Source organism: Rutilus rutilus (genome assembly GCF_951802725.1).
Source record: "Rutilus rutilus genome assembly, chromosome: 8".
Taxonomy (NCBI): domain Eukaryota; kingdom Metazoa; phylum Chordata; class Actinopteri; order Cypriniformes; family Leuciscidae; genus Rutilus; species Rutilus rutilus.
The window spans coordinates 8,865,533-8,878,438 of NC_140222.1; the positions used below are offsets into that span (position 1 = coordinate 8,865,533).

At 33.0% G+C, this 12,906-nt stretch overlaps 1 protein-coding gene across 2 annotated transcripts in view; it reads right to left on the minus strand.

The window, feature by feature from the left end:
• Positions 1-4,056: 4,056 nt before the first annotated feature.
• LOC311294931 (uncharacterized protein) overlaps positions 4,057-12,906 on the minus strand; it is a 33,630-nt gene continuing 24,780 nt past the window's right edge. For both annotated transcript variants that reach the window (XM_084416033.1, XM_084416034.1), the window contains exons 4-8: positions 10,345-10,680; positions 9,277-9,627; positions 6,610-6,723; positions 5,276-5,581; positions 4,057-4,360 (exon numbers count right to left, since the gene is read on the minus strand). In XM_084416033.1, the coding sequence (XP_084272159.1) occupies positions 4,296-4,360; positions 5,276-5,581; positions 6,610-6,723; positions 9,277-9,627; positions 10,345-10,680 (1,172 nt within the window). In that variant the 3' untranslated portion in view covers positions 4,057-4,295. The remainder of the gene's footprint in view (positions 4,361-5,275; positions 5,582-6,609; positions 6,724-9,276; positions 9,628-10,344; positions 10,681-12,906) is intronic.

A 12,906-nucleotide genomic window follows, 5' to 3' on the forward strand; every position in this document is an offset into this window, starting at 1 on the left:
TGTTTAAGCACAACTTTACACACATAATACACCTCTGTGGAACAACAGGTATATCCTGAGTAATGGAAAATCCTTGTGTTTAGGAACTTGGATGGGAAAAGGAATATGGGCGTTGACGCATTTGATGGATATTTTTGGTAATTTGTTGAATTACAGAGATTTAAATTCAGTTTCCAGCCCAATTAGAGAGTATAATAAAGTGTTAAAGGCCGTCCAGCACTCCTGAAAATGAGGATTAAACCGTTTGTAATGAACTCAAACTCTCAATCAGGAATGAGACCACTTTGTATCGAAGGAATTAATTTTAAATAGTAAACAGTTTACAGATAAGTTTATTAGAAATGTGTTATCCAAACAGTTTTACTCCGGTAAACTGAAAAGAAAATATGTTGTAAAAGATTTCACTGATGAAGAGACTAAAAAATAAGGAAGTGGTATTTATCTCACCCAATCCTTCCTAAAGCCAAAGAAGTGACATTTAAAATCTTGAATGACATTTAACCATCTAATTGCTTTTTGCATGAAAGATTCAATTGGGAAAACAATTCATGTGGATTTTGTGAGAAATAAACTGAGACGGTAGAGCATTTTTTCTTTAAATGCGAATTTGTACAAGAATTTTGGATTACATTTCAGAGTTGGTTACAATCTAAAGAGATATCACTTCACCCGCTGAATGTGAGATCAGTTACAGTTGGAGTGTTTTTAATGATAAACAATCTGATTGTTTTAGGAAAGCACTTCATCCACGGGTGTAAATATTTAAAGATCAAACCCCATTTCAATGGATGGAAGAATGACTTGAAGCTATTTGTTAAATCTCTTCATTGGATGACGGATAGAAATGCCCTAAAACTTCTTTCCGTTTTGGATTTGTTTAGGTTATTGGACTAAGACCCTCACCCCTGTGTTTTTATTTTATTTTATTTTATTTTATTTTATTTTATTTTATTTTATTTTATTTTATTTATTTTATTCATTTTTTGTTTGTTCTATGTTCTTTCTTCTAAGTGATCTATCAACACGATTACAAATGTATGATTGTTGATTTATGCCTTAATGGTTTGTACTTGAATTCTTTATAGCAATAAAAAAATTAAAATAAATCACACACTACAAAATGTTAAGATGATCGTGTCAGAGGAAGCGCGTCACGTGATCTCACGCAGCAGACCGGAAGCGGAAAAGCAGATGTAAACAAAATATCTGTCCTTCATAATAGTCATATTCGTGAAAAGGTTGCCGTGAACAAGGAAAGCGAAATCTTTCAAAAATCATCCTTTTAACATTTAAGGATATTTCTAATGAATGGCGTCAGCGCTGGTCAATACAATGAATCAATGCCATTGATCTCTATGAAGTGAAGCATCAGTTTCAGTGTTGCTACTCAGCTAAGTCTTGTAAAGTGGAGCACTAAATATTAAAATAATTTACAGCTTGTTTCATTATATCTATCTTTGAATGAATGATTTTTTTTTTTTTTTACATTTCCGTTGAATGTACAGTTTAATGACTCACTCAAAGACAGTCGCTTGGCGCCATCTTGTGGTGTAACAGTGTAACTGCACTGATGACAGCCTCTCGATAACACGCAGAGACGAGCAATGCCGATCCTGGTGAAATATCAGCAGAAAGTCTCTCATAAAGGGAGATTCGAGGATCGGAACTAACTGTTATATAACAGTGGCCTAACAAGCTTATTGTCAGGTTACCGTTTATGTTCTGTTATTATATTATGTGGACCCTTATTTTGACATTGTATCTTCTGTTTACTCTTTAGTTTCGGTTTCATTACTGAACATGTACTCGTCTTCATGCCTGCTGACCACAGCGTAACACTTGTTTATTTAGCAATAAATAAATAAATGGAGATAATACCGAATATCGCGCTGTTGAGTCGCTCAAAATCACCTCAAGGGAAATTCCTTCACCACGACAGCCAAGCTTGTTTCTTATTGGCTATTTTGACAGGACTGACGTAATCACAGTCTTGCTCATCCCGATTTAAAATCCTAAATATCAAACATGTTTGAACTTGAACTTATTTTTTTATGATAATACTGGTGAATACAATTTTTATATTGTGAATTTACTAAAAATCGTTATCCACAAATATAAATGGAGAGGAATAAAAATAATAATTTTACTAATTTTAAAATAGAAATGTCACTACTTGTATAAGTTAAAAGAAACAATAAATAATAAAGCGAAAAAAAAAAAAAACTAAATAATTTTAAAGCTTAAATCTAATCTTTGAATAATTTGTAACTCTTTGTAGTTATCTGATATTTCTCTCTGCTTTCTCTTTTTTTTCTTTTCTATTACATTTGTTTATTATTATTATATGTAATTTTATGTTATTGGGATGTTATGTTACCCTTGTATGTTCATTATTCAAAAGATTGCAAGATTTGTTTGTTTTTTTTATATTTTTTTATGAATTTGAGTTTCTTTCTTCTGCTGGACACACAATAAGATATTTTGAAGAATGTTGTTAGTAACCAAACATTTGCTGATCCCCATTGACTTCCATACATAGGTTTTTTTTTTATCTCACTATGGAAGTCAATGGGGATCAGCAAATGTTTGGTTACTAACAACATTCTTCAAAATATCTTATTGTGTGAACAACTTAAGGGTGAGAAAAGGATGACAGAATTTTCTAAAAGTATAAACAGATTTTAATTCATAAACATTTCATTTCAAACACCAGTTTCATATATCGCAGTGCCTGCCATTATATTTTGAAGCATATTTCTTTTGAATTGTGAATTGACTGTCTGTTAAATGGCGCCTCGCTGTGGCCAAACCACGAACAACAACAGTCACTGTAACCAACTTTGAAATGAGCAAACGTGCTATGTTTAATAGTTTTTAGTTTTCATTTAACAGATAACAGATAACAGATATTCTCCCTCAAACTAAATAATGGAAGTTGATTGTGTAATTCTAATACAAACCATTTTTAAAAAAGTTTTCTGATCGTTGTTGTGATCCTTTCCTCGGGTCTTTGTAATGTATGATTGCATTTTATAAAACTAGTATTTTTTTTTTGCTGTTTTTCTTTATTATCAGTGTATTTTTATTTTTTTACATTGTACCAGTCAAAAGTGTTTATTCTGAGCAACTTTATTATTCCTTTACACACAAGTGTGACTTTCTGAAGAACCAAAATGGTGTTTCTCCAGTTTTCCAGTCTGGAGGATCAGGATGAGCATAAAGCAGACAACAGCCTCAAGATTATTATTATTATTTATTTATTTATTTATTTATTTTTGGTTTATTTTGATTGTTTTATTCAGTAAAGCATGAAGTGAACGCTGTGCGTCCGGCTCAAATCAGCAAATACAAAATATTCAAGCTGAAGCTTCTCTGATAAAATGAAATAAAAAAACAATCAGAAATCAATAATTTCACACAACAGTGAAAATCATCAACAGAGGATCAGAGTTTATAATTTCACATTCACATCTGATCTGAGAGACACAGATGGGCAGATTCACTTCACATAATACCAAATATAGACTGATAAAAATATAAGTGCAATTATGTATCATAAAAAAGACATTATAATATAAGCAAATAGAGTAAGGCAAAATAATACTAGAGTAATATAAATGTGCAGATCATTCCTGCAATAACAGAGTTTCACACAGAGATGAACAGTCAAAGTCACACTGAAGCTTCTTCAATTAAACTGTTTCTAGAAACTTCTAGAAGTGAAGAGACTGTTAAAGTATCTAAAGCTCAGGATTAAACATGCTTGTTATATAAAAACACACATTAGTCAGAGAAATACTGGTTTAGCACACACACATTCTTCTTATATAGTCTATACATGACATTTCTCATCAGATATTTTGTCTAATAGATGCAGAAACAGAAACTGGTTTATACAGTGTGTATTATACGCCATGAGTAACAGATGAAATGTGAGATTTTGATTAGATTTGCATTAGAGGATCAAATAAAGATGAGAGTTAGTCTAAAGATCAGTGTGAAGAACATAGTAAATTAAATGTGTCTGTGTGTTATCCTGTTGTTTAACTGCTGCACATCTCACACACACACACACACACACAAACACACACACACACACACACACACACACACACACACACACACACACACACACACACACACACACACACACACACACACACACACACACACACACACACACACACACACACACACACACAGCTAGATCGCCTTCATACGGGGGTTTAGAGACTCACACGAGGAGAAATCTGATTTGGATTGATTTTGAATGGTGATAATGTCACAGTCCGGAGTCAGGGAACACGGTTCAAAGGCTCATCCTCTGGGTTATTTCTGTTATTCTCCTCTGGGATATTTACTGAAAGAAAACACACGAGACAGATCATATTAAAAGAAAGCTAAGGAGGAGTTGACTTGTATTATTTGCATTTAGATTTCTTAATATTAACACAATCATTTACAGTTACACACACACACACACACACACAGTGACAGAGTCTGTTCTGACAGAAATCAGAAAGTGTCATCATACAAACTCAGTCTCTCATCTAAATGTCTGACAGGGTTGATCTAAAATATGATTGTTATTGACATATGTGATTTACTCACCAGATAAACAAGTCAAATGGCCTCAGTTCTCATGTGTGTGTGATGTGCGTCTTGGACCAATCATATTCTCTGATTCGTGTGTGATCATCAGCATCATCACATCAGTGTTTAATTGTGTTTATGCCAGGAAACAATATCATTTTTATTGAATATCATGTTTCATTGTGGTTTGTGTCACGTTCCTCTTTGTTTTCTCTTCTTATTGTTCCAGTAATAATGGTATATTCTGATTAACTCTACACTTTATATATTTATAGTGGTGAGTTTGAGAAACTGCAGATAATTCACTTTCTATCAAAAGACTGATGCGATTTGATTCAATCATTTTCTTGAGCTAATGTGTTTATGATTAATAATGTGCCGTCACTGAATGTTTCTCTGTCAGATAGTTGTGGAGGTCTTCAGTGGCTCACAAACACACAACATATTGATCAAGTTAGTGCAAAATAATTAAAACATTAATCAATACTCGTTTGATTTTAAAGTGATTTGAAATTAAACTGTGCCTTTATATACAGCGTAATAGATGACATTATGCTTCAATAGTTGTGCAGAAGACTGTGCATATAAGAAGATATCACCAAATAAACCCATAGTCCTTAATTTAATCAATTCAGCTGATTTAAAATAAAATCATTATTACGTAAAGATTTGAGTTACTCACAAAAGACAGAAACAAAGAATCTCTTTACTGAGATATTTCCCGGTCTGATGATCTGTAGTTCATAAACTCCAGAGTGTGTGGTTCTGGTGTCTGTGATGGTCAGAGATCCAGTCTGATGATCCAGCTCCAGTCTGCCTCTGAATCTCCCATCAAGAACATCATCATGTACAGTGAATCTACCAGCAGCACTTTCCCATTCAGCAATACAAGCGCCTCCAAACATCCACTGTAATTTGCCATCTTTATGTACTTCATCAGGGTTTAGAGTGAAAGATTTTCTCTCAAACACCCTCAATGTATCAATCCCTGCACATCAGCAAACAGAAACAGAGAAACACAGAACAGACATTAGCTGGAGAAGAACAGCAATAAAAGCATAAAGGAATAAAATCAACATAAAATCACTGTCAGCTGCTCAATGATGGATCAATAACCCTGTAAACACTGAATCACACTCACAGCAAAACACAATATAAACACATTATCTGATATACTTCAACATTATTCGTAATCTGTGTTTTTTACCTGTGTTTGTTGTGTTCATCATTAATGCTTCTTTTTTAAATAAAAGTATCTGCTAAATGTGTAAATGTGTTTCATATAGTCAGAGAAGGCTTTTTTCCCCCCCTCTTATTTTAATCACAGGATTTGTTTGATATGGTTGTGTTTATTATTTTAGCATCTGTGACACCCTGAAGTTTTTGCTCTGTATTTCCTATCATTTAAATAAATCTATAACTTTTCTATTAATCTATGTTCCCATCTCTTTGCTATGAAAAGCATCATAAACTACTCTGAGCTGGTGTGCTGGTTTAAGATGACCTTTGAACCTGACCAGATGAAGAGTCACAGAATCTGTGTGAAAGCAGTAAAACACCCGTCAGGAGAGCAGATCAGTTATGATTGAGACACACGTCTACTCAGCTCTGAATGTGGACATTACACACAAGTCTACTGTTAAAGCTAGTAATAAATACTGTATTTTAACCCAAACCCAGACACCAACACTAACAGAAAACTTCATGCATTTTAAAAAGTGTGGACTAGCTATAAATGTCATTTCCACACAACAATAAAATAGTTTTATAAAGTTGTATAAAAATACATTCAGAGCCTTCATTCTTAAACAAAACCACAGGTCAGTGCTCTTTAATATCTGTGTATTGATTATGTTTCTTTCTAACCCTGCTTTTATGAGCAAAACTACAACACAACACACACATACAAATGTAAAATGTTTGAAACATGATTATGAACAAACATTTTACACTTAATCTCTACTGTAGCATAATAAAGCTCAGTATTTCTCTCGCTTTATCAACTGTAATACTCACGTGCTTTTCGTTTAGAGTTCTCGCGGCGATGGTAAATCACACCAGCAGCAGCTGCGAACGCCAGCAGAACACCAACACCGATCCCTGCTTTAGCACCTGGAGACAGAGCTGGATCTGTAATGATAAAGAGAGAGTCATCAGTGTGAGTGAATCTGTCAGTCTGATCTATTTAAATATGAATCTGATTCTGTTGAAGGGGAATCATAAATGAGCCTCTAATGTAATTTCAGATATCATGATTCTCCTTTTCACTGTGTTCATCTTCTGTATTACTGTGTTACAGCAGGAGTTTGATGTGAACACGCGACTGATCTCAATAAAGATATTACAAACATTAATGCAGATTAAACAGTTTAAAAACCTTTAGAAACATGCCAACAGTCTTAAAGCATTTACTGCAGATACAGAGGAGCTCTGACATGTTCATAACTAACATAAATGATTAGTGCATTAGTGTCTTCCATATTACTTACATTTTACTTTCTTAGTTAGGAGTCTGAGGAAATTATAAATTGTATATTAACTCTTTCCCCGCCAGTGAAAAAAAAAAAAGTTGGCAGCCACTGCCAGTGTTTTTGATAATTTTCACAAGTTTCATGACCTCCAGAATATTTTGTTGTACGAATATCTGAACATGAAATATATATATCAAAAGAAAGAATAGACCCTCTGTTTTATTCTAGCTTCATGCATTCTTTTTTATTCATTTATTCAACACTTGAACGTGGGTTAGTTTCATAAAAAAAGCAACATTTTGAGCACAAAGTTAAAATCATGTTTTTGTCTTTGACTACATCCAGATCAGATTCAGAACGATGATCAGAACACAGATGGAGTAGATCGAGTCCATCAACACCCCTAAAGCTTCACAGTCCTGCAGCTCGTCCTGGGTCGACATTTCATTCTGTAACATTATGCATTTTGATTTTTGATATGCGGTTTAATAATGATGATTGCGTTATTTTACATATGCATCTGATTATATGATATAGCTCCGTATGTTTTTGCATCTGCCTCGCATGTGTTTTAATCAGGAGATTCGGTACTCTATCAGAAGATGTGTAATAGCGCCCCCTACTGTATAACAGTGAAATGGTGGAGAAAGAGTTAAAAATAAGAGAAATACATAAAAAAACACGCAATTTTGATGTGATCATTATTGTAATAATCATATCAATGTTATCAATTAGGGCTGCCCAATATTGAAGAAAAATGTGATGTGTGAGAAATTGTTAATGTGATATTAGATACGATGCTTTCTTTTCCCAGAAATATTGTGAAACATATAATAGGTTAATTTTTTTAATATAATTTAAATTGATGTTACACTTTTAAAAGCAATATCATATCATACATAAAATCAATTGAACGTTTTGAAGTGCATGATACGCATATGCATATCGCAATGTACATTTGCAATACTCTGAAATATTGTGCAACTTCTTTATCAATCATTTAAATATAACTAAAATATTAATTTTAAAAAGAGTGCTTGTCTCAAGAATAAAATGTTGACAACTTGTTAGTTATTGTAATAATAACAGTGCAGTCAACAGAATTATTAGGACCCTTGGTAAATATGAGCAAAGGCAACTATGCATTGTTTATCCTTTTGATCTTTCATTCAAATAATTAGCAAAAATCTAATGCATCATTGAAGTAAAACAATTGAATAACATAAACATGATTTAAACCCACAGACACAACCGGCACCAGGACGTGAACACTGTTAAACCCGAGTGTAGATCTCGTACTGTAATGATAGTTATTATTGTGAGTGAATGATCTGACTATATCACTTAATAATTCTGCACACCTGAATATAAGACGTTTTTCATTTCCAGCCTTCATGAACAATTATGTATCACTTATAAATGATTAAATACAAAATTAATAGTAGCTATTAAGATAAATGTGGTTTGGAATGGGTAAAATGTGCCTGAAAAAAATATGATCAGAAAATCAACATGCCTAATAATTCTGCACACACTGTATAGCTAAAACAGTAAATATAAATCTGGTTCTGTTTAAATTAAGTCATTAATGAGCATGAGAGTAATGTCATTTCAGTTATTATGATATTCTCATTCACTGTGTTCATCTTCTGTATTACTGAGTTACAGCGAGTGTTTGATGTGAACACACGACTGAGTTATAGAAGAACATTACAAACAGTAATGCAGATTAATCCATTTAAAATCAGTTGGAAATATGCAGCAATTACTGTCAATTAGCATTAGTGTCTCCCAACTTACTTCAATACCTTAATGTTACTCTCTTCACTCGGAATCAACTGAGAAAATTATATTTAAAAAAATAACAAACCAAAAAGAGAAAGTACAAATATGCAAAATTGGTGTGGTCCTTGGCAATATAAATGTAATCAATGTTACATAATGTTAAATAAAACTAAAACATTAAGTTTAACAAAAAAGAGGCTGTCAATTACCAAATGTTAAGACAGTATGGTAATGACAATAATAGTATTTCTCACTAATATCTTGTAGTCTTCTGCACCAAAATTCTTTGAAAGACAAACTATAACAGTCTAAAGACAGTCCCAAGATTAACATCTTATGTTTAAGTGTTCAAATGAAGATTAAACGTGTTCTTTTAACTTTAGGATTTAATAAGACACTTTTACATCGACAGATTTGATCTACTCACCAGAGACAGTAACAGAGGCAGTACCAGAGACAGTAACATTGACAGTAACATTGATTCTCTTGTTGATGGTGAATCTGATGATGTTGATCTGTAGTTCATAGAGTCCAGCATCTTCAGTTGTGGTGTTTGTGATGGTCAGAGATCCAGTTTGATCATCCAGCTTCAGTCTGTCTCTGAATCTCCCATCAGGAACATCAGATGTGTTGAATTGATTTTGTGTTTTATAGATTTCAGCTATGACAGTTTCTTTAAACATCCACTGCATAAAATCAACTGTCTGTATCTCAGTAAGACCAGAGTTTAGAGTGACTGGATCTCCCTTTATCACTGATAGTGCTGACTTCATTTCACCTGTAACAACACACACATGAAGATCATCAAGTAACAGTTACTCAGACATTACTTCAAGCTACACTGTGAATGACGTATGCAATTTCCTGAAAATCCATACCAACTGCTCTAAAATATAAATCATTATTATATATTTATCAGAGTGTATTTTGGTAAAGACATGGTTTGGAAGATGGATTTTTTGCTCTCTCTCATTTGTAATATTTTATTATTTTTTAATAAAATAAAGTTACATGGTATAGCTTTAGATTCATGCTTGAAGATTTTTAACAGTCAATATGCAAATGTATAATAATGCTAATTTCAATTAGTCTGTAAAGGGCTTGAATCTGTCTGATTTATGCACAAAATGAGAAATACCAAAAATTAGTGTTTCATCTCCGCTGCACAAGCATACAGTATTCATACCGCTTTAATCCAAAGTGATTTACAAATAAGGACACACTCCTGACTGCGCCTGTGCTTTTACTGAAACTGATGAACAGAATGATTCAAATCTCCACTTCTCATTTAATTCACCAAATGATGTTTGATATTAAGCACTCAAATCAGAACATCACTTCAGCATAATGATCAAGTGTTTGAGGAAAACTAAACTAACAGTTCCACATGTTGTTTCTTAGCCTTATTTTTGTGCAAATAAATGCTAATTTAAACTATTCTAGGGTGCTGATCTAAATAAATTCATTATTACTATAAAAGAGTTGATAAACTCACCACTGACAGTCACTCTGTATGACTTGTGTATGGTGTGATTGCTGCTGCTTTTCCTAATACCAGCTTCATAAAATCCATCATGTTCAGTTGTGGTGTTTGTGATGGTCAGAGATCCAGTCTGATTATCCAGCTTCAGTCTGTCTCTGAATCTCCCTTTGGGACCATCAGATGTGGAGAAGTTTCCAGTCTTTCTATTGTGTTCAGCTATAGAAGAGTTTTGATCTTCAAACCTCCACTCTATCACATCATCTCTCTGTATAATAGTACCAGAGTTTAGAGTGACTGAATCTCCCACTGTCACTGACACTGACTTCACTGCATCAACATCAGACACACCTGAAGAAGAAAGAGAAAAAGATTTTCCATCAGTTAGGGCTAGGCAATAAAACGATCATTAATCGCAGTATAATTTTCCTCAATAAATGATATCAAGAGTTCGATAAATGTTCAATATAATGTTGTGTATGCACCAAAAGCAGAAGGAAACAGCGCGCCACATGGACATTTATCCGCTTGACCTTACTAGAGCAGACGCGTTTACTCTGATCAGTCTCAGCCACACGAGCACTAAACAGCGCTGTAAGATCCAGTAAGAAGCGCTTGAATTCAGCGAAGAACACAAATATCTCTGTGATTTAAACTATTTGTTGTTTAAAGCCAGATGAAACGCCGCGGACAAACAGGAGAAATACTGCGCAATAATACAGTCAGAAAGCTTTTCAATCTCAAATTTACCCATCATTTACCATGGATGTACTGTAGTAACAGTAACTGCACCATGGGATTGGGGCATAAATGTGGAGTATACTTATCAAATTTTATTATATTATTAATGTAGACATGCATTAAATCTATTAAAGAAGTAATGGAATATAATTACAGTATTTTTTGTGTAAGCTAGCATTTGTGCATTTAGAATAAATATATTTAGGCTAAATAATTTCATACAAATACCATAGAAACCATATAGTTGCATTTGAACATGTGTATGTAAGGTTTTAACTGTAGATGTCATTATCTAAATGCATGCTACTATGGATGACCAATGGTTAATTTTAATAAACTCAGTCAGTCAAATGTTTTAAATGTTACTATTGTAAGGCAGTGCCAGTAAGTCTGGTTTACCCCTTGAGAAAACAAAAGACACTCCTGAAAATTAACATTTAAATTCTCTCTTGCATATGTAACAGCAACATCATCTACAGTCTCATCTCCCCTGCTCCCACTCTTCTCCTCACCCAAAACTCACTAAAAACCTATGCAATGTTAAATATGTACAATAAGTAACTGTTGAAGCCAAATGTAATTTAAAGCCAAATGTAATTTAATTACTCCACCACTAGATGGCGATGTGGTTCAGTGGTGTGGGTAAAGCCGCACCCGTTCCTTTTTTTAATTTTTTTTTTATTGCATAACACATTTGATACAATTTTCAAAAAAATTAAATAATCTTGTAATACAAAATTAATTTAGATACAGTTCACGTTTTCAAAAGGAATAAAAAAATAAAAATAAATAAAGTAACAAACACACATCAGCCAATAGAAAATTGAGACAAATATCATACAAGTAACAAATAATCTGTATAAAAATTCAAAATAACATAAAAGTATACAGCCAGAGTATCAGACAGTAAATATCAGTTAAATTAATTATAAAGTTAACTTAGATAAGTATTGCATACATTTTGATGCTGATTTACCATCTAATCCAGAGATACAGTCTATATAATTTTTTAAGTCAAGGTTAAAAACATTGAAAAGAGGTATGTTCTTCATAAATTTCGATTTATGAATAAAGAATTTTCCAAGCAAAATTAATAAATTGACTATATATTGTACAGAGGAGTTTGAGTCAGAAAAGTAAAAGAAGACGTCAAAATTAGATAAGTGAATGTTTGAGCCAAGTTGTCCAATAATGAAACACTGTATATCATTCCACAGAGAAGAGCTATGTGAACAGCTATAGAATAAATGGTCTAATGTTTCTGTTTCCAGAGAGCAGAAGCTACATTTTTCGTCTACGGTAGGGATAAATTTAGAAATAATCTTGTTACAGGGGTAATAATGGTGAAGAATTTTAAATGTTATTTCTTTTACTTTGTTTGTAATTAAAAATGTATGTGGGTTCCTCCATGCTCTATTCCAATTAATATTTTCATACAAGGGGGACCATTTGTATCTGGAAGCAGGGATAGATTTTGCACATAAAAGGTTTTTTATTACTTTGTTGTTGACTTTTCTGTCTAGAAAAGGTAAACCATTTATTGAAACACTGCTGGAGAAAGATATATTAATTTGATCCAACTCTGACTCATCTCTAAGTAGGGTGATGATCCCCTGGGGTATAGCTCTGGTTACAATATCAAATTCTTTTCTTGGAGGATGGAAATTAAATTTATGTGTGAAATCGTCATAAGTTAAAATTTGATTTGAGTTATTTAATAATTGGGATACCAGTATAATATCATGTTTAAACCAGTTTTCTATAAAGAGAGTCTTGTTTCTATATATTATGTTCATGTTGTTCCAGATAAAACATTTGTGAGGGGAGAAATTGTGT